Source organism: Toxorhynchites rutilus, chromosome 1, assembly GCF_029784135.1.
Source record: "Toxorhynchites rutilus septentrionalis strain SRP chromosome 1, ASM2978413v1, whole genome shotgun sequence".
Lineage (NCBI taxonomy): Eukaryota > Metazoa > Arthropoda > Insecta > Diptera > Culicidae > Toxorhynchites > Toxorhynchites rutilus.
This window is the reverse complement of record NC_073744.1, coordinates 65,649,742-65,675,722: the sequence shown is the minus strand read 5'-3', so window position 1 is coordinate 65,675,722 and position 25,981 is coordinate 65,649,742. Positions and strand designations below refer to the sequence as shown.

The following is a 25,981-nucleotide window of genomic DNA, read 5'->3' as shown; positions in this document are numbered from 1 at the left end:
CTACCCTTTTGTTATTCTTCGATGTATGTATGCATGTATGCACCCACGTTATTTCTAATAACTTACCTGCGTATGATTAGAGAAATAGTGCTGCAATCACGAGCTGAGACTGATGCACCACCTACTTCCGAGTGCATCAATTCCTTCCACTCAATGATTATTGTAGATATACAAACTCATAACATCTATGCACAAAAGTGATCCGGTTGACTTGTTTGTTCAATCAATTATGGTTTAGTAAAAAATATGATTAATTATTCCGCTCCACCAATGGATAAATAACTCAACTTATGAGGATTAAGGAGTATCGGTCGATGGGTGAATTCCGGATCCTCAAAATAAGGAATCTAAATAATGAAATTTACTGCTGCTTCGAGGACGGGTGAAAAGTCTTTACCAATGATAAACAATACTCTAATAAAATACATTGTACCAATTCATTTGAGCACAGTTACAGAGGTACAGTAAAAAAAAACCCTGAAATTTGGTTTGTATTCCCATAATTAATTTCTGGAAAAGTATTGATCTCGACTTGGCAAGAATTTCGGAACTGTTTAGGATATAATGCATCACACTTAATAATGGCGTTTAAAAATCGTTCTTCGATATATTTGTCTCTGGTAAGGAATCAACATTTATAAATTTTATTTCCTATCCGAATTCAATCACTGATATATTTCAACCGTTAGAGAAACACTTATCGTCTGTACAAATAATAGCATCTAGTTTACAATTTTCATACAAAGTTACAGCAGATGAGGCCATTTAACTCTAGCTATGCTACAAAACTGCATTGCGATTTTTGATCGCTGATATTGTTTTTTTTTGTTTTCCTCGTCTTAACTTATATCCTAGGTGAAACCTTTCGGTTTTGACTCTTCTTCCTAGACAAATTCAAGCGGGAAAAACTCACTGTTCGTAAAAAACAATACTTGCTCATAACGGCTTGTAAACAATGAATTTATTGGGAACTAATTGAGCGCCCAATTAATTGGAATAAATTCATTGCTGGGCTCAAACAGATAAACGGTGTGGGGAAACAGTGAGATTTGACCGCGCCTAGGGGATGATCGCCACAGGGAGACCTAGGCTGACTCTACATGCGTTTCAAACGGGTACATTAAAAATATTGCACCATTTTGGAGTGGTCCATTTCTTGCAGACATTGAAACTTTTGTTTGTATAAAAAAACAGAACATAATATAACGAGATTGTGGAGAATTTTCGAGGAACAAGCTCGCCCGAATACCGTTTATTGGAGTGTCACATAAACTCCAATGTTATATTACTTGAATGAGAAAGAAAATATTACTTAAAACAACGATTTTCTCCCAATTCTAATCTCCCAATAAAACATAAAATCAGTCAATATAATGTAAAAACATTTTTTTCTTTTTTTCCCTCGTTAACCCTTGCGCTACGAGCGTCGTCTATAGGCGACATCAGGATGATACTGCACATCTATCACACCAGCGCGATATGCATACTTTCCGGAGCAGTGCTCCGCTCAGCGGTAGCACTCCGACGGAACACACTGCCGTAGTGCAAGGGTTAACGAAGACTTTTCCACGTCATAACATTAAACCTATTATTCGTCACCGGTTATGATCAGTGTTGCCACATTTGAATCTGTACCAGAGGGGTCGAAAATCTTTCTCATCTGTACTTTTTTTCCAAAAATCTGTACCAAAAATTTGTATCATCGTAGAAAAAAAATTATTTATTAACATTAAAAAAATACTTATTTATCTACTACAAATACTACAATTACTTTTGTAGGTCATTTGTGTGTTTGGTAATTCTTTTACATAGTTTTTTTTGAATCTAGATTGCATACTATCATTTTTTTAAATTTTATATTCAGAATAAATTCGCTCGACAGTTGGCTAGGAGTGAGGCATAGTGAGAGCGTTACAAACAAGGCATCGAAGCGTCGAAAAGGTGAGCGAATCGTCAATTATTTTTAGGCGTCCAATTTTTGTCCACCAATCCTGCACATATTCGTCTTCTGAAATTGTGATATCCTTACGGAGTAATTTTATCTTTAGGCTATAGAAATTATTCTCCACATCTTAAACATTCCCATTGTACAATTCTGGAAACTCTTCTAACACAACGTTAATGCTAGTCAAATTGGAAAAGTTTTTGGGATTCAACATTGCCGTAGACTTGAGCGTCAGAAAAAAAAAATGCGAACAACGAACGATTCAATCTGTTGATCTGGGGCAAAACATACGTCGCACCGTCCGACACGAATTCTTTCAGGCGATTCTTGTAAGGAATTTCGTCCTTATGATACTGCGGAATAAAGAACCCAATGTTGCATTGTTCAAATGTAAGAAATTTCACAAATCGAAAAAAATCCGTACCAATCTGTACTTTATGACGAAAATCTGTACTCTGTATCGTACAGAATCTGTACCAAAAATAACTAAAAAATCTGTACCATTCCAGATAAATCTGTACGTGTGGCAACACTGGTTATGACCCTATGGAGCGAATTTGAGTCGTCGCTATAGAGTCCATCATTTTTTAGCAATGTTCATGCTGTACACGTTGTACACTCAGAGTGACCGAACATGTCAGTATCTAAGACAAGACCAGACAATAGGGGGTCGATCTGGGTCCAATTTTCGGACCAGCTACTGATTGGTAAATTCTAAAGGATTGCCAATAAGATTTGAAAATACACTTCTACATAATGCTTTCACACTAGTTTTCATGATAAAGCATAACAAAAAAAATACAATTTGTTGTAAAATACGCAACAAATGTAATTATTTATAGAATGTATGATACGAAAACATGTGTTAGGGACGTGAAAAAATAGTCTCCAGAAACATTATCTAATTTTGAAACATGACATCTCGAGTGGTTCGGCATCCCTGTTGCAAACACTTGGTCGAAGAGTAAAGTGCGATTCACACACAACATCCACGTCACGTTTACGTTCCGTCCCGTCACGATGCGTCAATTATTCTTCCATGCAATTCTTATGGAAGCATTCACATACACCATCAACGGTAAGTCGAAGTTTCCGTTGCCGGTGTATGTGAATGTTTTCATAAGAATTGCATGGGAGAATAATTGACGTAACGTGACGTGACGTGGCGTGAACGTGACGTGAATGTTTTGACGTAGGATTACGTCTTTCGTGAACATGGGGTACAAATTGAAAATCGAAAATCGGGCACATCGTAAAAATTGTCCAATTTCAAACGCTTATTGCTCAGTCATTTTATGATGGACTGATGAAATTTTTGCGTCAATCGATTTCGGCACTTGATAACAATTTTGACGTAGGACTACGTCTAACCGGAAGATATAGGGGGTGAAATGGAAATCTAGGCACTGAACAAGTAGGAAAAAATGCAAGATTTGGAACGCTTATAACTCGAGCATTTCTCAATAGATCGCAAAGGTTTTTGCATCAATTGATAGGAAATATATCTACGCATCTATCATAACGAATAACATTTCATTTTTCTTGAGATAAATAATTGAATAATTGTGAAATATCAAGCATTGTCAAAATGCACTATGTGCCCATTTTTGATTGGTCCATTTTGTGCTCCTCAAATCGTACCGACCAAAACGGGCAACCAGAATAGCAGCGAAATAGAATGAAGCACGATTGGAAAGGAAAAAGAAAAAAATGAACGAAACATTGGTCGCAGTCTCACACATGCGTAATTATCGAGCCAGCCAGTCAGCTTAAAAATCCCCGCTCCGCTGCCGTAACGATCACCACATCGGTTCGCATCACAACACATCGACAAACCAACCCAAGCAGCCATGTCTGGACATGGTAAAGGAGGAAAAGTGAAGGGAAAGGCAAAATCCCGCTCGAACCGTGTTGATCTGGAGTTCCCCGCAAGGGTAGCTAGGCCGAGCGCGTTAGTACCAGTGCAAAATAAAACAATATATTTAAAATATATATTTAACAAAAGCTGTCCCCTTTGTATTGTCCTACGTCACTCCGGTTATGTCCCCGACATTACCCACCCGTCTTTTTTACATTGAAGAAAATAATATATGTCATTAAAAAAACTATCGAACAATTGAAAAATCCCAACCCCTATCCTAACGGAAATATCCACTTCTGATTGGTCGAAATTGACGACACAAGCGGCGATTACCTAACAGAGACATCAAAACCAAGCTGCCTGGGGTGAATCGACATTGCAAATACATGCAAGTCGGAGGCATTTTTATATTGCAAGTAAGGTGAGTGATACGATTAATTCTAGCAAATAATTTAAATTTGGAACTTCAATGTTGGTTGCTTCATGAAATTTTTCGATGATAATGTTGCAATGATCGACAAATTTCAGCTCCGATCGCGTCAAAAACATACTTCCCATCAACCAACATGACTGGATGCGGCAAGGGAGGCAAATGGCATGAGTATACATATATATATATATAGCGGAACGGCACCGGCGTTTCAGACAAATGCATGAAGGGATACTCGAAAATAATATTTTGCCGGTGACTTTGCGTGAACTACACGTGTGAGTAGCACCATAGTAGCAAATCAAATGTCGAAGTTCGTGGTATGGGTGCGTTCGTCGCTCTTCGTTTCGGCATCGGTTCATACATCAGTAACTACGCTTGGCTACAGTGTCGACATCTGGTAGCAATATTCATTTAGGGAGGTAAATTAATATACAATCGAATCAGCAGGCCCGAAGGCAGTTTTGAATTGTTAAAAATTAAATGAAAATTTTCACAAAATCAGCATGTAATAGATAGCCTAACGTAATCCTACTGCAACTATGCGATCGTGTCTCGGATACAACCCTCCTGTGCCTTTTTTGTTTTTATGTGTTGCTAAAGATATAGTGGAGTGGTTAAGGAATGTGAAATAAAGGTGAGTGCTAGTAGAACAAATATTAAATCGCAACATGGCCGAGTGTGTGTATCAAATGCGAAGAACACCGCGCGATGAATACTCAGTGCAATGCGTGTGTTGAAATAAAGAAACAAATTGCGACATATGACAAGTTTGTGTATTGTTCTCACAATTGCAAGAAAGAATCGCTGCTTCCCGAACTGCTCGTACTAAGCCAAGGGTTAATGATTTACCCTTTTCGGGCTTACTGAAATTTTCTATTAAAGAGTGATTTATGCAATTTCTTTGTATTTATGAATAATATCCGAAATGATAAATAAGCGAAATAAATGAAACCAATGCGTAGTCCTACGTCATGAGCGGTCGTGTCTTGGATACAAACCCCTATCATAATGTTCTCCATGTTCGATGTTTGACAATGTTTGCCACTGTTGGTACACCATGGTTTTTGACGTAGAACTACGTCTTTCAGTAAGGGTGTCAAATCAGAAAACAGGTCACGTTTTTATGAAATAATGTTAACGTTAATAACTATTTTTGCCGCGAACGCATTTTGGCGATTTACATACTAAACGAATCGGAAATTCCGTAAGATTTGTTTAATATGCCATACATTAGAATCCCCTTGTTAGTAAATGGTTAAAATTCATGAAAACTTTAAATGTTTCTATTTTCCCATACATTTGTTCTGTCCATTTGAGTGCTTTCCCGAACAGAGCTATCAATAACGAGCAACTTATCGACGACCAACGGAGGGGAAATCGTAGGATTTAAAGTCTCCGTGAACAAAGGAAAAGAAGAAGAATGAAGGGGAATACTTGCCTAGAGTATAAACAGTGGATCTCGCTGAGGCAAACCTTAGAGGCGAATGAACTGCAAAGTTTAAAGCCTCTTAAAAACAAAGAAAGAAGAAGAAGGCAAACTTTCATTCGGCATCGGACTGTTGAGCAATTCAATTCACTTTGCTTTCGCTGCGCTTCGATCTAAGATTGGACCCCACCAGCGGTAATCCAACTTGGAAATCGTCGTTTAATTTTTCTGTTCGTTTTTCGCGTTATTCGTATCGTGTGTTCTTCTTTCCGCGTCATAAATTGAACGCTTCGCGTAGTGTGCGATGAGCAAGAAGAAGAGGAAGGCAGGCTCGAGCCCTGCAAAAAACGAACGCATTGCCAGGGACAATAAAATTTCGAGGTAAGCGTCATCTAATGATGCACGCGGTGTTGGTGCAGTGAAAAGCGCTCGCACTGAACCAAGCCTTCGCGAATGTGACACCGCACCGAACAACAACGAAGTAGGCGATTTCGGCGCGTCGGTCGAAAATGTAAACGCCCATGCAGCAACCAAAATCAAGCTCAATCCTGGTGGTGAAGGCGGTCGCTCTTGACAAACTCATCAGCGAATTCGCATCGATGGGTGTTACAGCAGAGTACAAGCTGTGTGGCATAATTCGGTCTTTTTCCAAGCAGTTAACATTGTTTATTTTCCGTCTTCATAAGGGCATCGTTTGTACCTTTGAGAATGTTAATGCATTGACGTTAGCAGCGAAGCAGACGTTAAAATTGTGCACCAAAAAATTATTTGAGAATACATCTTGAATATCTTACTGGAATGTTATAAGTTATTTGGGTTCGCATGCCAGTCGCAAAACTGCCTTCAACTAGGATTGCATTTGCGCTAATATTGATCATAATGAAGCATTGCTACTGTTTTCGAGGTTGTTATTAACAAAAAAAAGTTAATAACAACCATCAAGAAAAGTAAATGTTCTGGAATTTTGTATGTGATTAGGTTTCGCTTGCCAGTAGCAAAACTTCCTCCACTAAGGGAGACAGCTGCGCTTATCTCGAGCATAATAATGTAATGCAACTCTTTTCGAGGCCAGTAATATTAACAGAAGCGTTTCTTTTGAGAATAGCGCAAAGTGATGAGAAATGTTTATATTGCTAGTAGTTTCAAGCCACCAATGTATGGCTCTGTGGCATGCTATGGTGAACGCTTGTTTGGCGCTTTGTTTACACTTAGTTTGTACGAACGATATCTGGAGGTGCGATTCCTTTGAGGCAATACTAAATAACATGTAGCATGATATTTGATACTTGCAAGTGTTGTCATTGTTGTTGTTTACATGCGGTGCCAAAGATATATTGATGTAGTTATGAGATATGGAATAATGGTGCTGGTGCAACATATATACAATCGACTGTAGCCGAGTCTATGTCAATTTCGAAAAAGGCCACCGGAATAGCCTTCGAGGTAAATTTTCAATGCATTGACATGAAATAAATTGCGACATACGATTGTTTTGCGAGGGCAAGAATGAATCATCAATCAGTTGTTTCTAAAATTTCACAGCATTATAGAATAATATCCGAAGGTATAAACAAGCGACTTATATAAAATAACTGCGTAGTTCTACGTCAATCAAGTGGACACAACCTCCTATAATTTTTTTTTTTTTTTTGAGCGGAGGATACGTACCTCTAAAAAAACGGCGTAAAAGAACCACGTTAATTGGAAAATCCGCGTAAAAAACCGCGTAAAAAAAACCATGTCACCTAATGATAGATATCAAATGGGACTATCTTTACGTAGAACAGAAGTAAAAAGTTGAGTGTTGCTCGCTTCCGAAAACCCGTAGTTTTTTCCTGCAATTTCGTTGGTTACTGGTTAGGTTACTGGTTAGCTATAGTTCGGTTTTCCTCACGAATGAGGTCATCTGCTGTTGCTAGAAGATTTCCTAGTAATGTGTACACTCTTCTGCCGATGCACGTGCAGTACCACTGTTGGGCCGTCCAGAGCTAAGTAGACAGGGAAAACCTTTCACGAATAGCTGCCCGTAAAAATTCCGTCCCGTTGTACCGCCCGGCGAGCTCCCCGTTACCCAACACCTAAAATCCACATAAGAATTGTGATAAGGTGCGGCACTAAGCGCTAAACTCCGTTACAAGCACTAATTACCGTAATTTGCTCTGAGGGAACATGAGAGAAAAATGTGAGCTGATATTGCACTGGTCGTTTTTTACGCGGGTACCACGTAAAAAAAACGCTTCAATTGGAAAATCCGCGTAAAAAAACCCCGTTAATTCGAAAATCCACGTAAAAAACGCTTTAATTGGAAAATCCGCGTAAAAAAACCTGGGTGTAATTGAAAAATGTCAAACAAAGTAATATTTGTATCCAATTTCAACCAAATTTTATCTGTCAAAAAGTGTCGAATGTTTTATCTCCAGTCAAATAGTGTCTTCCACCTTTAGTCGATTAATCGAACGTTTATCGGACACCACTATTCCTGAACTACTATTAAGCGTTTCTCAGATACAGAGTGATAAAACATAGTTTACTCTTGAGTCCACAAAAATGAAGTGAAATCATATGGCTTATGATAATATTTACAATACATATTTCAATTGATCTGAAATTCTACCTCTTCAACCAATAGGGGTGCAATATTTTTACAGTTTTCTCATTTTTCTTACAGCAGTAGAATTAGCCTAACCCAATAATAATAACAAATTCATTACGTTCATCCAATTTTCTCCTCTTTGACTATCACACAACACACACACACTCTTGTTCTCCAAATATACAAATTGTATACTTAATTTGATAAGCGCAACATCGCCTCTGTGTCGAGCAGTGTATACCTTTAGGCGCACAATGTGGAAGAGACGACCAACTGCTTGCAGCTCGAATTTTGCACACTGCATGAAAATATTCACAGTATAAAAAACGGCTAGAAATAGCACCTGGCAACTACTGCATCACGTAGCAGCAGCAAATTCAATTTCCCCCCGGCTGGTTACCATCTTCTTCTGCTGTGGAAAGTGGAAGCTGCCGTCTCGTGGATCGCTTCCTCAGACGCTGTCTTCATCGCCGCAGAGCTTCATGCGGTCCTGTTGATCCATCTGCTGCTCCAACCGTTTCTCCCAGTTGGGGGTCTGTGATGTTGGCAGGAAATAGACGAAAAAGATGAAAATAATGGAAAGTTAGTTAGATGGGAATGTGAGTAAAAATTTCAATGTGGCAACGGTGGTGATGGTGATGGTTATTACAGTCACACGTTAGTGCATCAAGAGGATAGTGAGACAGGAAAACAACAACAAAATCCGAAGTTTGCGTGCGCAAAAACGGGTCCCGTCACGTGGGGTAAGGTTTTGCCGGAAGAGATGAAAAACACGTTCCATAACAGCATGGAATTTAGTAACAGACACAGGTCTGGTGTGGAAATGTTATGAATTTGCAGCTGCCTTGGTGTTTGCAAGAATTTTACAAGGCAGATAAATAAGTTCAAACACTGGGAACTGATTGAGTTTGGAAAGCAGCTAAACTAGACATGTAGTGGACGACAGGACACAAGAATTGTACACTATGAATCACAATACACTACTACTTTTCTTCTCCGAACAGATGCTACAGTATGCGTCAAAGAACTTAGAAATGTACAATAATATAAGCAACATAAGTCCATACATTAGGCCGTATGAATAAAAACAAAATTCACCTTTACTTTACTTCATTCGAGCAGTCGAGCAGTGAGATTAAGTTTTTACTACGTTTGGTATGACTAAAAGAAACAACAAAGTATTTACTTTTCGAAAATGGATGTTTAGCTGATTTCGTATGAATAAAACAACATTCATCAAGTATTTACTTCGTTATTATCAAGTATACTCATGAGCATACTTTGAATCTGAAAACACTATCATTCGTTTTAATGTCATATCCGATTTATGTTTCATGCTGCTATATTGTGCTTGAAGTTAAACAAGTTAACGATCCGCATTGATGGCATTGAGCTTCGTTTACTAGTTTAGGGGAGCGTATAAAAAATTGATTGATTTTCAGACGAAATGAACACGTTTTCAAAATTTAAATTATGAATGAAAAATAACCTTTCCGTACCAATTTGGCATTCTGTTTAAATGAAAAACACTTTTGTTTGTAGGTGGTGAAAAAATCTTGTACGAATATTGTTCTTGAAGACAACTTTATATTATAATGAAAAGTTTCAGTAATGATGTTGGAAATGTATAGACAAAGGGTTAAATAAAAGTCGGAAAAAAGTGTTTTAAGTGATTAAATAACATGATGTGAACATTTTCATTCAAATTTTAACATTTGAAAACTGGCTTCGTGTCTTCTAATATGATAGGTATTACACTAACGAGACAGGGACCCAAACTATGATCCCTAATTGAAAGTCGCCACCAGACGTCGACACTATTCCTTTTGACGTAGGACTACGTCTAACCGGAAGATATAGGGGGTGAAATGGAAATCTAGGCACTGAACAAGTAGGAAAAAATGCAAGATTTGGAACGCTTATAACTCGAGCATTTCTCAATAGATTGCAAAGGTTTTTGCATCAATTGATAGGAAATATATCTACGCATCTATCATAACGAATAACATTTCATTTTTCTTGAGATAAATAATTGAATAATTGTGAAATATCAAGCATTGTCCAAATACACTATGTGCCCATTTTTGATTGGTCCATTTTGTGCTCCTCAAATCGTACCGACCAAAACGGGCAACCAGAGCAGCAGCGAAATAGAATGAAGCACGATTGGAAAGGAAAAAGAAAAAATGAGGGAAACATTGGTCGCAGTCTCACACATGCGTAATTCTCGAGCCAGCCAGTCAGCTTAAAAATCCCCTCTCCGCTGCCGTAACGATCATTCTCATCCGAACCGTACACCACATCGTTTCGCATCACCTCACATCAACAAACCAACACAAGCAGCCATGGTTGGATATGGCAAAGGAGGAAAAGTGAAGGGAAAGGCAAAATCCCGCTCGAACCTTGATCTGGAGTTCCCGCTCGTGTTGATCTGAAGTTCCCCGCAAGGGTAGCTAGTCCGAGCGCGTTAGTACCAGTGTACCAGTCCACCTAGCCGGCGTTATATAGCTTCGACCGCCGAAGTGATCGAGTTAGCTGGCAAAGCTGCTCGCGACGATAAGAAAACCTGCATTCGGAACAGAATACATTCGGTTCGGTGGACATCAAGACAACAGGCAGTTGCAGCGAGTGGCAAACACAATCGCAAAACAGCATCAGATAGCAGAAGAAAAAAGTTTGTTCTTCATACAAACTGCTTTGGTGGCAAATCCAGAACAAGGCGGCTTCGAGGGCGTTCGAAATGGTTTTTTTCAAAACCACGAGAACTAAGTTTTCTAAATTGGAACCATTCCATAAAACAAGGCGCTTTTCAGGGCCATTAAACCTTCCAAAAAAGAGTTTAGGAAATAAAGTTCAATGCTTTCTAAAACATTATCCAAAATAATAATAAAACACAAATTGATGTTTTCATAATTTGTTTGCCAGGATCTGATGAGTATGTGAATTTGGCAGTTGTTCTGAGCTTATTGATAGTTGGGGACTTTGCTGATTATTCAATTTTCACCAATTCTTAAATTGTTTCCAGATTTAAAGTACAGTAATCTACAATTAGTTCGACATTTAGCTAATTGAACGGACATGTAATGCGACTTATTTAGTTGGACATTTTTGTAAACATAGAGATCCAAATTATGACCCCACATTGAAAGTCGACACTGTACCACTGTCATCGCAAATGTTCAATTACAGGTTAAAATTACCTCCAATCCGGCACTGAGTGGTGGTAATGCGACGTGCCATTGAATGTAATTTACTGTAAAATATGTCACAAGCTGGATGGGAAGAAATTTTCCAACTGTGAAAGCTGTGGCGAGTGGCAAATGCAATCGCTAAACAGAAAGGTTTAGCCGAACAAGAAGGGGATATCGAGTGATAACAAAACAATAAACTCTTTAGACTTTTTGTGATCCTGAAAAGGACCTTTTTTAGCCTGTATGTGAATCCAACGAGCGAACAAATCGTAATGAATGTATTTTTTTGCCATCGCTCCCTTTTAACGCTCATTCGTTCGTCTCGTTGGACTCGCCCCTCTGGCTGAGTCTGCCGATTTGTCTCTATCCTGTGAGTGTGTACCGCTAGAGTATAAAACACGCGGACCCCAAAAAAATATCTTATTTTCTTTCAAACCGTAAACCCGTGTGGTTGTACGGCATCGGCATCGTGTACTCAACAAAGGAGGAAAAGAGAAGGAAAAGGCAAAATCCCGCTCGAACCGTGGTGGTCTGCAATTTCCCGTAGGTGTATCCGCCAATTGCACCGGAAAAGGTAGCTAGGTCGAGCGCGTTAGTACCTGTGTACCAGTCCACCTAGCCGGCGTTATATAGTTTCGGCCGCCGGAGTGATCGAGTTAGCTGGCAAAGCTGCTCGCGACGATAAGAAAACCTGCATTCGGAACAGAACACATTCGGTTCGGCGGACATCAAGACAACAGGCAGTTGCAGCGAATGGCGAGTGGCAAACGCAATCGCAAAACGGCATCAGGTAGCAGAAGAAAAAAGTTTGTTCTTTATACAAACTGCTTTGGTGGCAAATCCAGAACAAGGCGGCATCGAGGGCGTTCGAAATGGTTTTTTTCAAAACCACGAGTACTAAGTTTTCTAAATTGGAACCATTCCATAAAACAAGGCGCTTTTCAGGGCCATTAAACCTTCCAAAAAAGAGTTTAGGAAATAAAGTTCAATGCTTTCTAAAACATTATCCAAAATAATAATAAAACACAAATTGATGTTTTCATAATTTGTTTGCCAGGATCTGATGAGTATGTGAATTTGGCAGTTGTTCTGAGTTTATTGATAGTTGGGGACTTTCCTGATTATTCAATTTTCACCAATTCTTAAATTGTTTCCAGATTTAAAGTACAGTAATCTACAATTATTTCGACATTTAGCTAATTGGACGGACATGTAATGCGACTTATTTAGTTGGACATTTTTGTAAACATAGAGATCCAAATTATGACCCCACATTGAAAGTCGACACTGTACCACTGTCATCGCAAATGTTCAATTACAGGTTAAAATTACCTCCAATCCGGCACTGAGTGGTGGTAATGCGACGTGCCATTGAATGTAATTTACTGTAAAATATGTCACAAGCTGGATGGGAAGAAATTTTCCAACTGTGAAAGCTGTGGCGAGTGACAACAAATCGCTAAACAGGAAGGTTTAGCCGAACAAGATGGGAATATCGAGTGATAACAAAAACACAACACCAAAGGTTCTTTTCAGAACCATCAACATATTCATAAAGAGTAAACAGTAAACTAATCCATTTTTCAGGTAGATAGGTAGGTATTCACGTAGGTGAAGAAAATAAAACAATATATTTAAAATATATATTTAACAAAAGCTGTCCCCTTTGTATAGTCCTACGTCACTCCGGTTATGTCCCCGACATTACCCACCCGTCTTTTTCATCGCGAATTCACGCTTTGTCCAAAAAAAACGTTTTGAAACGAAACCTAAACAATCAGTTGATAGAAGTTTGACAAAGTAAAAACTATGTTCGAATTCGAAAATCAAATTAGTAAAGTAAACTTTTATTCATACGGATTCAAGTAAATACTAGGAAAGTTTACTTTACTTGGAAACGGGCAGAATAAGTAAATAATTTTTTTTTATTCATACGACCTATTGTGTCAATTTAGTTCCAAGACTTGTAGTGGAAGATTTCTTTCAAACGAGTTAAATTCATATATGTGTATTTTATCATTCCACGCCAAGTCAGTCGACCGCTGACTCGCCCCTCTCTTTTTATTGAAACTTGGTACTTGTGATGGAATCTACCTAAAATCACAATTTCCATTGTCATACACTGCGTTTCATAACTAGTTTCCAGTGAAGTGAAGTATATATTGTAGAATACAATAACTATCTTCATTTATAAGACTTGTCATTTCAATTTGTTGTGTCCAGGCACGAAACATTAAAAAAAAAACTAAAATTCCAGTGTTTCTTAACTATAGAATCAGATGGAAAAAATGGGTGGGTTATATCTATGATATAACCGCGAGGTTGTCGTGGGACTACCTTAGGGTAGTAATCATTCATTTGTATTGATTAAATTTTTTATTGAATGGAACATTCTCGAATTCAATTGAATTCAATATGTTTGCTTTAAAAATATTGTATAAATCCATAGAATGTCAATTCATGCATTGTGATAGATTATGTTCTTTGTTACAAGTAAATTTAATGACAGTCCTTCTACGTTTGGTATGATGCCTAGGACAAAATATGTGAACGGAAGAATTATCAAACGATTATTTTATTTTACGTTTCCTTCTGAAGTTTGCATCTCTCAAGTGTACGTATTTCTCGAACCGCGAATTTGCTTAATTTGTTCTTCAGGCACTCAGTTTCGATTTTGACATGTATGTCGAACGCATATTGTTTAATCAATTGGTTATCAACATCTTGCGTAATCATCAAATGGTATACGTAGGAATTCAGTGAGCAGAAGATATGAAGGCATATCCTTCAATGCAATCTTGAATAACCGAGCCAAAGCGTGGTATACGAACACCACGCTTTTGTAATACGTGTTAGGAAAACAATTTTGGGAGTGCTAAAAAAAACATGCGAGTGCAGAAGTACCCCCGGAAGACCCTTTTAAGGAAACATATTCTAGTTTGCACAAAGGTAAGCGAGTACAAAAGAACGCTGTTTAGTTTTGTAGTCTGTGTTAGGGAATACATTTCGGTGAGAACAAAAGTCCCCATACTTTCATGTATTTGCAATGCCGATTTCCCCAAGGCTACTTGGTCTTGATGGCTGTGTTAGGGAAACCGTAGATCGGGCCAATCAAAATGAGGCAATTAGGGCGTTTAGATAAAGCTTAACTTTTTACAGTTATTCAATTGTTTATCTAATGATAATGATAAATGAAATTACGAAATTAATGCAATTTAACATGAATTACAATAAGTTTCTTATTCGTAGGTCATCTTTAGTTCTCAATCAGTTCAAATAACCCGTTCGGGGTGCTTTCGACCAGGTCTCGCCATGTTGTAGAGTGTATCTCGATTTACGCAGAGGATATGTTCGTTTAAGCTTTTCAAATCACTCATACTACTTGTAAGCTGCATCTACTATTCGTCCGATCACTCCTCGTGAGTTCCTGACAGGGTTTTGATTTGGTAAACAAGCTGACCAGTCTAGAATCTGATTCCCCTATTCATTAAACCATGCCATGACCTTGACCGGATTTTATGAATCGATGCCAAATTACCCAATTATCATATTGTTTTTGTTTCAAATCAGCAGTAAAAGATTTTGAAGTACTTCGTTGCACTTCTGACTGTTCACACCCCTGATTTTGCCAGTTAGAATCAATTTATTGCAAATTTTCTGATGTCCTCTGTACACATTTGCCATTTTGACGTAGGATTACGTCTTTCGGGAACATATTGGGGTACAAATTGAAAATCGAAAATTGAGTATATCGTGAAAATTGTCCAATTTCAAACGCTTATTGCTCAGTCATTCGATGATGGATTGATGAAATTTTTGCTTCAATCGATTTCGGCACTCCATAAAAATTTTTCATATTGAAGAAAATAATATATGTCATGAAACTAACTGTGTAAAAGTGCTCCCTTGGCCGAGTGGTTAGCGTCATAACTAACACGCCGGGTGTTCGGGTTCGATTCCCGTTCTGGTCGGGGGAATATTATTTAATTTTATTTTATATTAATTAACCCTGTCGTCAAACGAATTTCCTCCGACTTGCACTGTGATCACGCGTATTCTAGAGCTTGCCACTCAGAATGCATTCAAGGCGTGTCATTTGGCATAGAAATCTCAACTAAGTACTAATAAAAATGACGCAAGTAATACTACGTTGAGACGGCGAAGTTCCTCTAGGAACGTTAGTGCCATTAAAGAAGAAGAATAAGAAGATGAAACTAACTATCGAACAATTGAAAAATCTCAACCCCTACCCTAACGGAAATACCAACTTCTGATTGGTCGAAATTGACGACACATGCGGCGGGTCCCTAACAGAGACATCAAAACCAAGCTGGCTAGGGGAAATCGGCATTGCAAATACATAAAAGTAGGGGGAGCTTTTGCTCCCACCGAAATGTGTTCCCTAACAGAGACATCAAAACCAAGCTGCCTGGGGGAAATCGGCATTGCAAATATATGCAAGTCGGGGGCACTTTTGTATTGCAAGTAGGGTGAGTGATACGATTAATTCTAGCAAATAAAATTTAAATTTGGAACTTTAATGTTGGTTGCTTCGTTAAATTCCGATCGTGTATTGTGAAAAATTTAGCACAAGTGTAAGTGTAGAGCAAGGGGACGAATTACCCGCAAAGGAAGGAAAGGAGGGTATAAGGATATAGAAACAATAACACACGAGAACTTGATACTTGAAACGATTTATTTCAATTTTCATAAATAAAAACCAAGGTCTAGGCTGTCTGTTTTGTTGTGTTCATTCTCACCCAAAGAAAGTTTATACAATGAGAAAAATTGGAAAAGTGAAGAAATATTAGAAAATATTAGAAAGCGATTTTCCATATGCTCTACATATAAGATTAGGTTTTGTTAGTCCAATTTAAATTCGCATCAACAGATAGCCTAACGGAATCCTACGTCAACTATGCGGTCGTGTCTCGGACACAACCCTCCTGTGACTTTTTTACGCTTCGAGTCACCCTACAGCTGCGGAAGTCGCTTTACTGTCAAAACAAACAACAAAACCGGTTCAGCCAACAAGAACTAATCCGTGTAAAATTTCGCTAGGGGAATTTAAGTGTTTTAGTCGGAAAATTCGACACTTATGTAACCCTAATTCATCTTTGATCATTGTTCAATGTATTTTGTGAGACGGTAGGTGGTTTTGTTGCTTATCGATTATTGACAATATTGTTTTGAAACTTCGAGTCTATTCGGGCAGTGTCTTAGAATATCAACAAATATTCACGAGTAACGAATATGATTTTATTCCAGTGTAATGACTTATTTTCAGCTTGAAACACACTTCCCTCATTATATTGATGACAATAACAAACGAGTTCATTTTGTTCATATCGCTGATGCATGAACAAATTTGCTATAATATATAATTATAATTTGCTATAATGAATGCGGCATTGAGTGGAGTTCATAACTTCGCTGTTATTTATACTTCAAATATCAAAAGCAACAAATTGATATTCATCACATTCGAAATGATATTCGTTCTGGCAGTGAATTTTCCAAACACGGCATCCGGCAGTTGCAGAGCAGCACGGGCTCATAAAACATTTGGATAGAGACAAGCAAAAAACCGCGAACGATCCCTAAACGCTGTATTTGTTGTATTGCAAGCATCAATACAATAAAAGTTCGAACTTCGAACGATCCGCAGCCTCAGGTTAAAAGTAAAGAACAGCTGATATTCATTTAGCTAAAATGAGATTCAATTCTGACGTCTCGAATTATCAATATGAAAATGACACTGGGTGAAAAAATAGCCTTCAAAACATATTGAAGAACGAAAGTTCATTTGCTCATATTCACTGGCTGTCTGGATCTGTCATTTTGATTTTCGTTTGGAGTATACAGGTTTTCGATGCAACCTAGCCCGAAAATCTATGCATTTGAGCTTAGTGAAGACTATTTTTTCAACACTGATTCGGGGTAACACCGTCACATTCAGTCAGGGTAAAACCGACACCTGACTGATAAAACAGCAATACCAACGTTCAACAGGGCATGTGAATAGAAAAGTCTGGAAGAGCTTCAACGCTCATCGGCACATCTCCCGTGTATGCTTACCCAAGCTGGGTCCAAAACTCTTGTGTTTATTACGGACAAGGATCATAAATTTGTGAATCACCTGCTTATTGTAACAAATTTACATACATTTCTCTAAAGATATCGATTTTTACCCTGTCGATCTCACCCGCACTTCCATTTATTTCACCCAAAAACATCAATTTTTGTATTCTATCAAAATTCGAGATTTTCTCGAAAATATATCCACAGATACTGTAGAACTGTAAATGAATGATTGAAGAGAGGTTCTGCAACGATTTGAAGTCGAAGAAACATGGGAGGTCTTTGAAATATGTGGGAATCCTTAGGGTGTCGGTTTTACCCTGATTTCGCCTACATACTGCTGCTGGGCGGGCATACGACTAAGGGCGGTTTATCGAACTTTGCTGAAATGGATAATGTCTGGAGAACTAGTCAAACGCAATTGATTTCAACGATTCGTTTTTCATTCCGATGCTCATTGGGAAATTATAAATACCATTTACGATGTAAAATATAATACAGTTGGGTTAGATGATTCAACGACCGGCTTCATTCCAACAGTTTTGCCATAAGTTGTTGATCATACACCTGTTTATGTCCTAACTAGCTTCGTACCGCCCAAAATTATTGTTTTGCTAAGAATTCTTTTGAACAAATTTCTAAACTTTTTCTTATCATTACATTGTTCTATGGGCAGAATACAACAAATACAACAAAATGAAGACGGCTCAAAACGGACCTTTCCTTCTTCGGATTTTGCGATTAGCAACACATTTAGCCTTCCTTTTTTATTTGTATAGATAGGAATGCGTTATTCCGTCTGAAAATCAATTTCCACCTTCAAACAAAAATCAATTTCGTTAGCGCAAACATCGAATGCACTAACAACGCCAATCATGATGTCATTTTCGAAATTATGGGTATTCAATTTACCGAATTTTCTGAACTTCCTCCAGAGTTTTCCGAAAATTTTCCGATTTTTCTCTCCATAACATAGAAATACGGACAGAGACATATACATCAAAATAAAGATGGCTCAAATCGGATGATTCCTTCTTCGGGTTTCGCGCTTAGCAACACATTTGGTCTTACTTTTTTATTTATATAGATAAATAGTTGTGTCACATTCACCCGGAACACATTTACCCGAAGCACATTTACTCGAATGTACCAAAAACTCGGATGCGACATCCCTCCTTAACCCTTGAACGGTCCGTGAGAACTAGGCAAGGGATCGACTTCAACTTCAGAGACCATAATCCTTACATGAGGAAGAACACATATTTACCTTTGAAAAAATGTTAACTGTTGAAACAGATGAAAAAATTGGTGACAATATAGTTGCCACTGCCCGTTAACCCCAAAAATTCACTTTATTGCGCCTTTGGTTATGCAAAAATCGAAACAATATTTCTAGGCCAGCGGAAAAATCTGTTTTGTTTTCAAAGAAAAAAAAAATAAAATTTTAACTTTTCATCAAACACACCATTTATTTTATTGAAAGAAGTGCATCATCTTACACAGTAGATCCTAATTAGTACGTTTATAGTGAAAAACTTTTCAACTTGTTGCATTTTCAACGAATTTGAACAGAATTTTCTGCCGGCGCTCTAAAATCGTGGTTTTGTTACACAAAAATTACTCCCATATTAACCCTTTGCGGTCGAATTAATTTACCTTGAAAGAGATCCTCTTATCTCTCCACGCTAATAATATTTTGTTTATACCGGGTACCGCTACCTATTATTCATAGAAACTCCGTATACATTTGTAAAAAAGTTCACTAGACATTATAATACGTTTACAAAAAATGTAAACTATTACATCGCTGAATAAAGTATTTGGTATGGTTTCTTGATGTGGTGGCTGAGAGCAGACAAACGACCTAAAAGGGTTAATATCGTACATTTTCAGCAGCCGAAAACAATGGAGTATTGCCAGATACCTTTAGGAAGTTCTGGCTAAGTAAAACATTGAAACAACATTCCAAGTGCTGCAAAGGAGTATTTTTTGTTGGTGGCAATATAGTTGCCAGTACCCGTTAATGGGTTAAAGATGAAAAGAAAGTGCTGAGCTCGATGCAAAATAAATTGAAAGGTTAGAGTTTAATTTTTTCTGACGCATACTGTATTGGGAGAAATCTACACAGGAAGAGTATACAGATCGCTACTGAAGACACAGGTGTACCAGATTTATCACCTCATCAAACGCGCTGTGTATGATGAGCCATTACCAAGTTTGTGTACAGAACAATGCTTGCGTTAGATGGTTACGTGTGTGCGTGTGTCTTTTTTTAAATTTCACTATTCCTTTATCTTCAGTTATAGCAATATTGCACACCTCGATAGAAAACGGGGGAAACGTACGATATCACGGCATTAACTCGGTAAGTTCGGTTTGGTCGCCCGAGTCTACTACTGTCGTTCGACAGTTGTCGCCCACCTGCGTTACTTCCGGAGCAGCTGCCGTAGTTCGAACCTTTCGCGAGTTGGTTTTTCCGGTTCCATTTGAAGTGACCGTGCTCGAGTCCTTCCGGCAGAGAAGTTCGTTAAATTCTTTGCGAAAGTTATCGTTCAGCCAGCCGTACAGAAGTGGATTAGAGCAGGCCGAACTCATGCCCATCATGTGGCAGATGGCGTACGCAACCATTATCTCCTGCGTTATTCCATCCAGGAACAGATCGGCGAACAAATTGAACAGATTCAACGGAAGCCACGAGATTCCGAAGATTAGGGCTATACTAATCAGCAAATAGTTGGTCCGCTGCATCCGCCGGCCTCGTTCCCGTTCCCGGGGCGGTTTGCTACTCGAGTTCACGCCGGAACTGAACGCCGTGGTTGTCACCACGAGTCGGTGTTTCAACTTGAGGTAAATTCGTAGATATGCTATCGATACTATCACGATGGGCAGCAAGTACTGGACGCAAAGCGTAAACACCGAGTAATAAATTCGGCCGTGTGCTATTGGCCAGTCCTCCACGCAATAGGAGATGTAGTCAATCCCAAGGCTGGGCATATTTACATCGTAGTGAATCAACCGTCTCGTGATAAACATCGGCGATGCAAGCACCAATGATATGATCCAAATTCCGGTCAGTATCATAACAGCACCCATCAGCTGGAGGCTGTCCCGAGTTGGATAGACAATCACCTGTAGGAAAACAAATCAGCATAAGAAAATATTTTCCCCCGCAGTGCAACTCTACTTACTTGATATCGGTCCAACGCAATGGCCGTGATGGAGATGGTTGACACGAAAATGCTCGTCGCTTGCAGCGTTCCAATCGATTTACACAGGAAGGGTAACCGGCCCATCGGCCAGTATTTGGTAAGGATTTCCACGAGCGTCAGCGGCATCGTTACCAGACATAGCAGCAAATCTGCGTGGAAATGAAATTAGAAAAAAAGCAGGAAGAATGAATTGAAATCCAAATCTACAACGAAGTTAATATAAGTAAGAGTGAGGGGGTCAAATATTTCTTCTCGTCAAAAACGAAATCTCGGATGCATAATATTTCATGTTAATCAGCTCCGTACTCCCGTTCACTCGGCTTGTAGGAGCTGGTTTAATATTCTGATACCGTTTTTCGGGACGAAAGCGAGTGAACGAAATTCAAATTCAAGTGGTGCAGGACGAGAAAGGGAGGTGAGTAATGTCTGGCAAACCGGAAATCAGAGGAAATCCAATTTGGATGCGTCACGCTTCTGTGTGCTGCACAGAATGAGATACAATGTAGGGCAATACGTTTACTACGCCACAAGTAATTATGTAGGTTGGATTTGCTGGGAATTTACGTGGAATGAATGGACCGATGTCATTCAATATTTTCCCTAATTAACCAGAAGTATAATTCTAAATTGAAGTAATCATTATGAAAAGGAATATAATCCTATTGTTTTGTGTCGAATCGGGAGCATCGAATTAGTCTACTTTTCGGAAATCTGCAAATATAGTTGCATTTTGTTTATAAAAATTCGTGGAATCGATGAACAAGTTGGAGAGCATCCATAACATCAGCAGCATTGTGAAGTATTATTTTCAAAATTCCGAAAACATTAATTATAAAATATACCTACACATGGGATCTCGGGATCCTGTTCATCCGATGTACAGACACCAAGCGGGAATGAATAAAAAAAAACGATGAAACTTTTGATTCCGCGTAACAAAGCTATTGCAAGCCATATTGATTACTACATGGGCAGACAAGTCCCGGAATTTTTCAACAGTTGGCACCACTAAAAATGAGCTAGCTTATGTGTAAAGTTTCATGATATTTCGTTTATTTGTTCACAAACTACAGTGGTTTAAGTGTCACTACCTGAGCATTCGTATAGAAAATGGAAAAAGAGGAATATCGTATTCTGACCTAACATTGTTTATTGATGAGAACAACTCCTGAACAATCTCCTTCGAGAACAACAATTTACCGGTGGTGTAGTGAATTTCTAATGGGCCTTACAAACAGCGCAGATGCACCTCACTCTGCAAGGCCAAAAGAGGCTACGAATACAGAAATCGTACAACAAGTGCTGTAGGGTATTAGTTATCTATTCTTATAAAATGATATTGGCAGTGTAACTAAGCAAGACAACCTAATAGGAACACCCATTACGATGGAAAAAGAAGAAGAGGAAGAGGATCTTTTTGAGTAAGAACGGATACGGTAAAGGGAGTGTGTTGGAAAACGGAAAAGAATAAAGATTGTTTAATTGAAGTGTGAAGTGTTGTTCTAAACGTTTTTCCCGAAACAATAAAGCCCCGAAGGTATCTACATCTGGCGACGAGTGATACTGGATACGCGATCAAAGGTATTTTGGAATAAATCTAGCTCATGTTTTGTAATTAAATTGGGGATACGCGGAAAATATATATGGCGGCGTCTAGTGGAATTTTTTCTTATCGAAAGAAGGAAAGCAATGAGAAGAGAAGAAATAAATGTATCGTTTTTGGTTAGCAGATAAATTTACATATTTTATTTTTCTGTTGTTTTAAACTTGAAGTGATTGTGGAATCGGAAGAGCAAACGAATCATTATTATTATTATATAGAGTTATGGCACTTCTCAGCATTGAGCTGGAATATTCACCTACCCCCGGGCTTCTTGAATGCCAAAGGGGGATTAGGCTCTGTGGTATCTTTTTGTCTTGATTACAGAGTACAAAGGAAAGACGACTTGTTCGGTTGACAGTATAATTCAATATGATTTTATTCTAGTACTTAGTAATACATGGTAACTACGATTGGTTTGCTTGTTGACACCCCTCCTCAAACTAATTGTTGCTCTGAGTTTGTGGAAAGATTCCGATATTACAACAAAGCTTCCGGAACGGTATCGCTGACAAACCTTTCGTTAGCAGATCAGCTTGCTGATCGCTTGTTGAAATACAGCAAATTTCTAGCTTCTTCTTGGCTACACACTCACTTACATATTTAATCTTAACATCAGTGTGCTTCAGTCGTTTTGCAGGTCCAGTTGACTTCATAATCGCAATGGTCGACTGGTTATCTTCATAGACTAATGACGGCTTTGCTTCTAGCAATCCCAACTCATTCAGGACCTTTTGAATCCGAATGGCTTCACAAGCAGCGTCAGCTAGAGCAGAACATTCAGCTTCGGTCGATGACAACGATACGGTGCTTTGCTTTCTGGTTCTCCAGCAAATCGTAGCTCCATACAGCTTGAACAAGATTCCCGAAACTGAACGCCTATCATTCACATCAGTAGCCCAGTTTGAATACGCAAAACCAACCACCTGACGAATGGGAACCGATGACCTCTCATAGACTAATCCATGGTCTGCTGTCCCACGTAGATAACGTAGCATCCTTTTGGCGTGCACCCAATGCTCTTTAGACGGATTACTCTGGAACTGGCTGAAATAGTTCACCGCTGCACTGATATCCGGACGAGACGTGACCATTAAATAAGTTAGGCATCCTAGCAGCTCTCGGTATGGCTTGTTCAGCTTTCCTCGGCTTCGCTCTTCAGAAGTTGAAGTACAGCTTCCATGGGAGTTGATACTGGTTTGCACTGTTCCATTCCGAAACGCTTTAGAACCGATCTGGTGTAATGTTCTTGGCTTAGCCGCATACGTCCCCGCAGTATATCTCGTTCAATTTTAAAGCCCAAGAAGACTTCAGCTTCACCCATGTCTTGCATTGAAAACTCCGACTTCAGTAGCTTCTTGATAACACCGATCACAGAAAGACTCCGGGAAATTACGAGGATGTCGTCCACATATAACAACAGGAAAAACTTCTCGCCATTTTGCTCACGGTAGTATAGACAACTGTCGCTTTCACACCTTTTGAACTTCATCCGGGACACAAACTCGTGGAATCGGTCGTTCCATGCCTTCGAAGCTTGCTTCAAACCGTAGATGGATTTGTTCAACTTGCAGACCTTATTCCCCTCCTCAAATCCTCGAGGCTGGCGCATGAAGATCTCTTCCGATAGATTGCCATTCAAAAATACCGTTCGGACATCCATCTGGTGAATCAGCAAATTCTCCTGGTTCGCCAATCCCAGCATCATACGAACCGTGGTCATTTTCACCACAGGCGCGTAGGTCTCGGTATAATCATATCCGTACCGCTGCGTGAAACCCTTGGCAACTAATCTTGCTTTATATTTGTCGATAGTTCCATCTGGTTTTTGCTTCAACTTGAAGACCCATTTACAATCCACAGCCTTTCTTCCTACCGGTAGATCTACGAGTTCCCAAGTGTTGTTCTCAGCTAGCGAATTCAACTCGTCCTCGATGGCTTTGCGCCACTGTGGCCAGTCATCCCTTGACTTCATTTCTTCAACATTATCTGGCAAGTCCTGCACATAGTTTTCTGCATTCAACGCATACGCCAGACAAGAATGGTAGTTCAGCCTGGTCGGAGACTTACGTACACGTGTGCTTCTTCTAGGTTCGACTTTTTCTTCATCGTCCAGCGAAACGAACCAATCACTGTTATATTCAGGATCGCCTATCGGTTCACCGATTTGCTCTTCAATCTCTGGTTCAGCTTGAATTATCGTCCAGCGAAACGAACCCATCACTGTTATCTTCAGGATCGCCTATCGGTTCACCGATTTGTTCTTCGATCTCTGGTTCAGCTGGAATTATCGGCTCGATTACCGGTTCATTTGATTCCTTCATCCGTGGTTCTGGTGGAGTCCAAAATTGCTCCTCTTCTTGGTTACTTTGCTCCACTTTATCGCTAGTGGCCGAATACTTCATCTCATTCACGATGACGTCCCGTGCAAGATAATCCTTCTTCTTGTGACCATCCCACAGCCGATAACCGTTTAACCCGTAGCCTACGAAGTAACATACCTGGCTACGTGCATCCAACTTAGATCGCTTCTCTTTGGGAATGAAAATATAGGACTTGCTACCCCAGATCCGAAGTTTTGACACATCCGGTTTGTGTCCGAACCACATCTCATGATTGAACCACCTCGCACCAGAGCTTCTTCGGCATATTCGAATCCTCCACCATCGCCCTTGCTTTGTCCAGAATCGTCCTATTAAGACGTTCGCTCACGCCATTCTGCTGTGGCGTATATGGAATGGTATTCTCCATCAGCACCCCGTGATCTCTACAGTACTGCCCGAATTCGCTATTCACATACTCTCCGCACCTGAGGCGACCGATCTTGCTGTCAAAGTGTCCCTCAGCCATGCTTGAATAGTATTTGAAAGCTTCCAGTACCTCATCCTTCGACGCTAGGATGCATACGGCACTGAAATGGGTAAAATCATCGGTGAATGTAACAAAGAATCTTTTACCATTCCAGGCCGCAGGGGTGAAAGGTCCGCTAACGTCGCTGTGCACCAGCTCCAATGGTCTGTTGGATCTTGGAATCGGAACGTTTCCAAATGGTTGTCTCGCATCCCAGCACACAAGGTTCGCATAATTCGGTGTCCTTAAATGCGTCCTTCTTGAGAACCATTCCGTTGACCATGTTGTTCCGAACCAACATCTTCAGGCCACTCTTGCCAATGTGACCGAATCTCCGATGCCACAGCTCATACTCGTTCACCGGTAGAACTGCCAACGCCTCTTCTGGTCCATTCTTGAAGATTGCATTTAACATATACAGCTGTCCAGTAAGTTTCCCAGTAGCAACCACCTCGTTGCCTCGTTTGATCTCCACAATATTGTTTTTAAACGTTACACGCATTCCAAGCTTGCTCACGCGCCGAATGGAAAACAAATTGTACTGTAGTTCCAGCACATAAAGGACATCGTTCACCACGCTGTTAATTCGACGTTCGCCCACGATCGACACCATCTCGATCGTTCCAGAGTGATGACTGTACACTACTTTCCCAGAAGCGACAACGATTGGTACAGGCTCCTCAAGCTTCACAATGTTTCGTAGACAGTTCTTAGTCTGAACCATGTGTTCCGATGCACCTGAATCGAGAATCCACTTAAACTGGTTCGAATTCCCGCCTTCTTTCTTCGCAG

General features: G+C 39.5%; 1 protein-coding gene across 4 annotated transcripts in view; it reads right to left on the bottom strand.

The window, feature by feature from the left end:
- Nucleotides 1-627: 627 nt before the first annotated feature.
- The window catches only part of LOC129762067 (neuropeptide F receptor), a 114,011-nt gene continuing 88,657 nt past the window's right edge, over nt 628-25,981 (bottom strand). Inside the window, exons 3-5 of one of the 4 annotated variants that reach the window (XR_008740527.1) lie at nt 20,719-20,888; nt 19,709-20,659; nt 628-8,793 (exon numbers count right to left, since the gene is read on the bottom strand). Coding sequence is in view for 3 of the 4 variants with exons in the window: in XM_055760048.1 (XP_055616023.1) it covers nt 8,710-8,793; nt 19,952-20,659; nt 20,719-20,888 (962 nt within the window). In the remaining variant the exon portion in view is untranslated. The remainder of the gene's footprint in view (nt 8,794-19,708; nt 20,660-20,718; nt 20,889-25,981) is intronic. The other 3 variants (XM_055760049.1, XM_055760048.1, XM_055760051.1) reach the window with 3 other exon arrangements.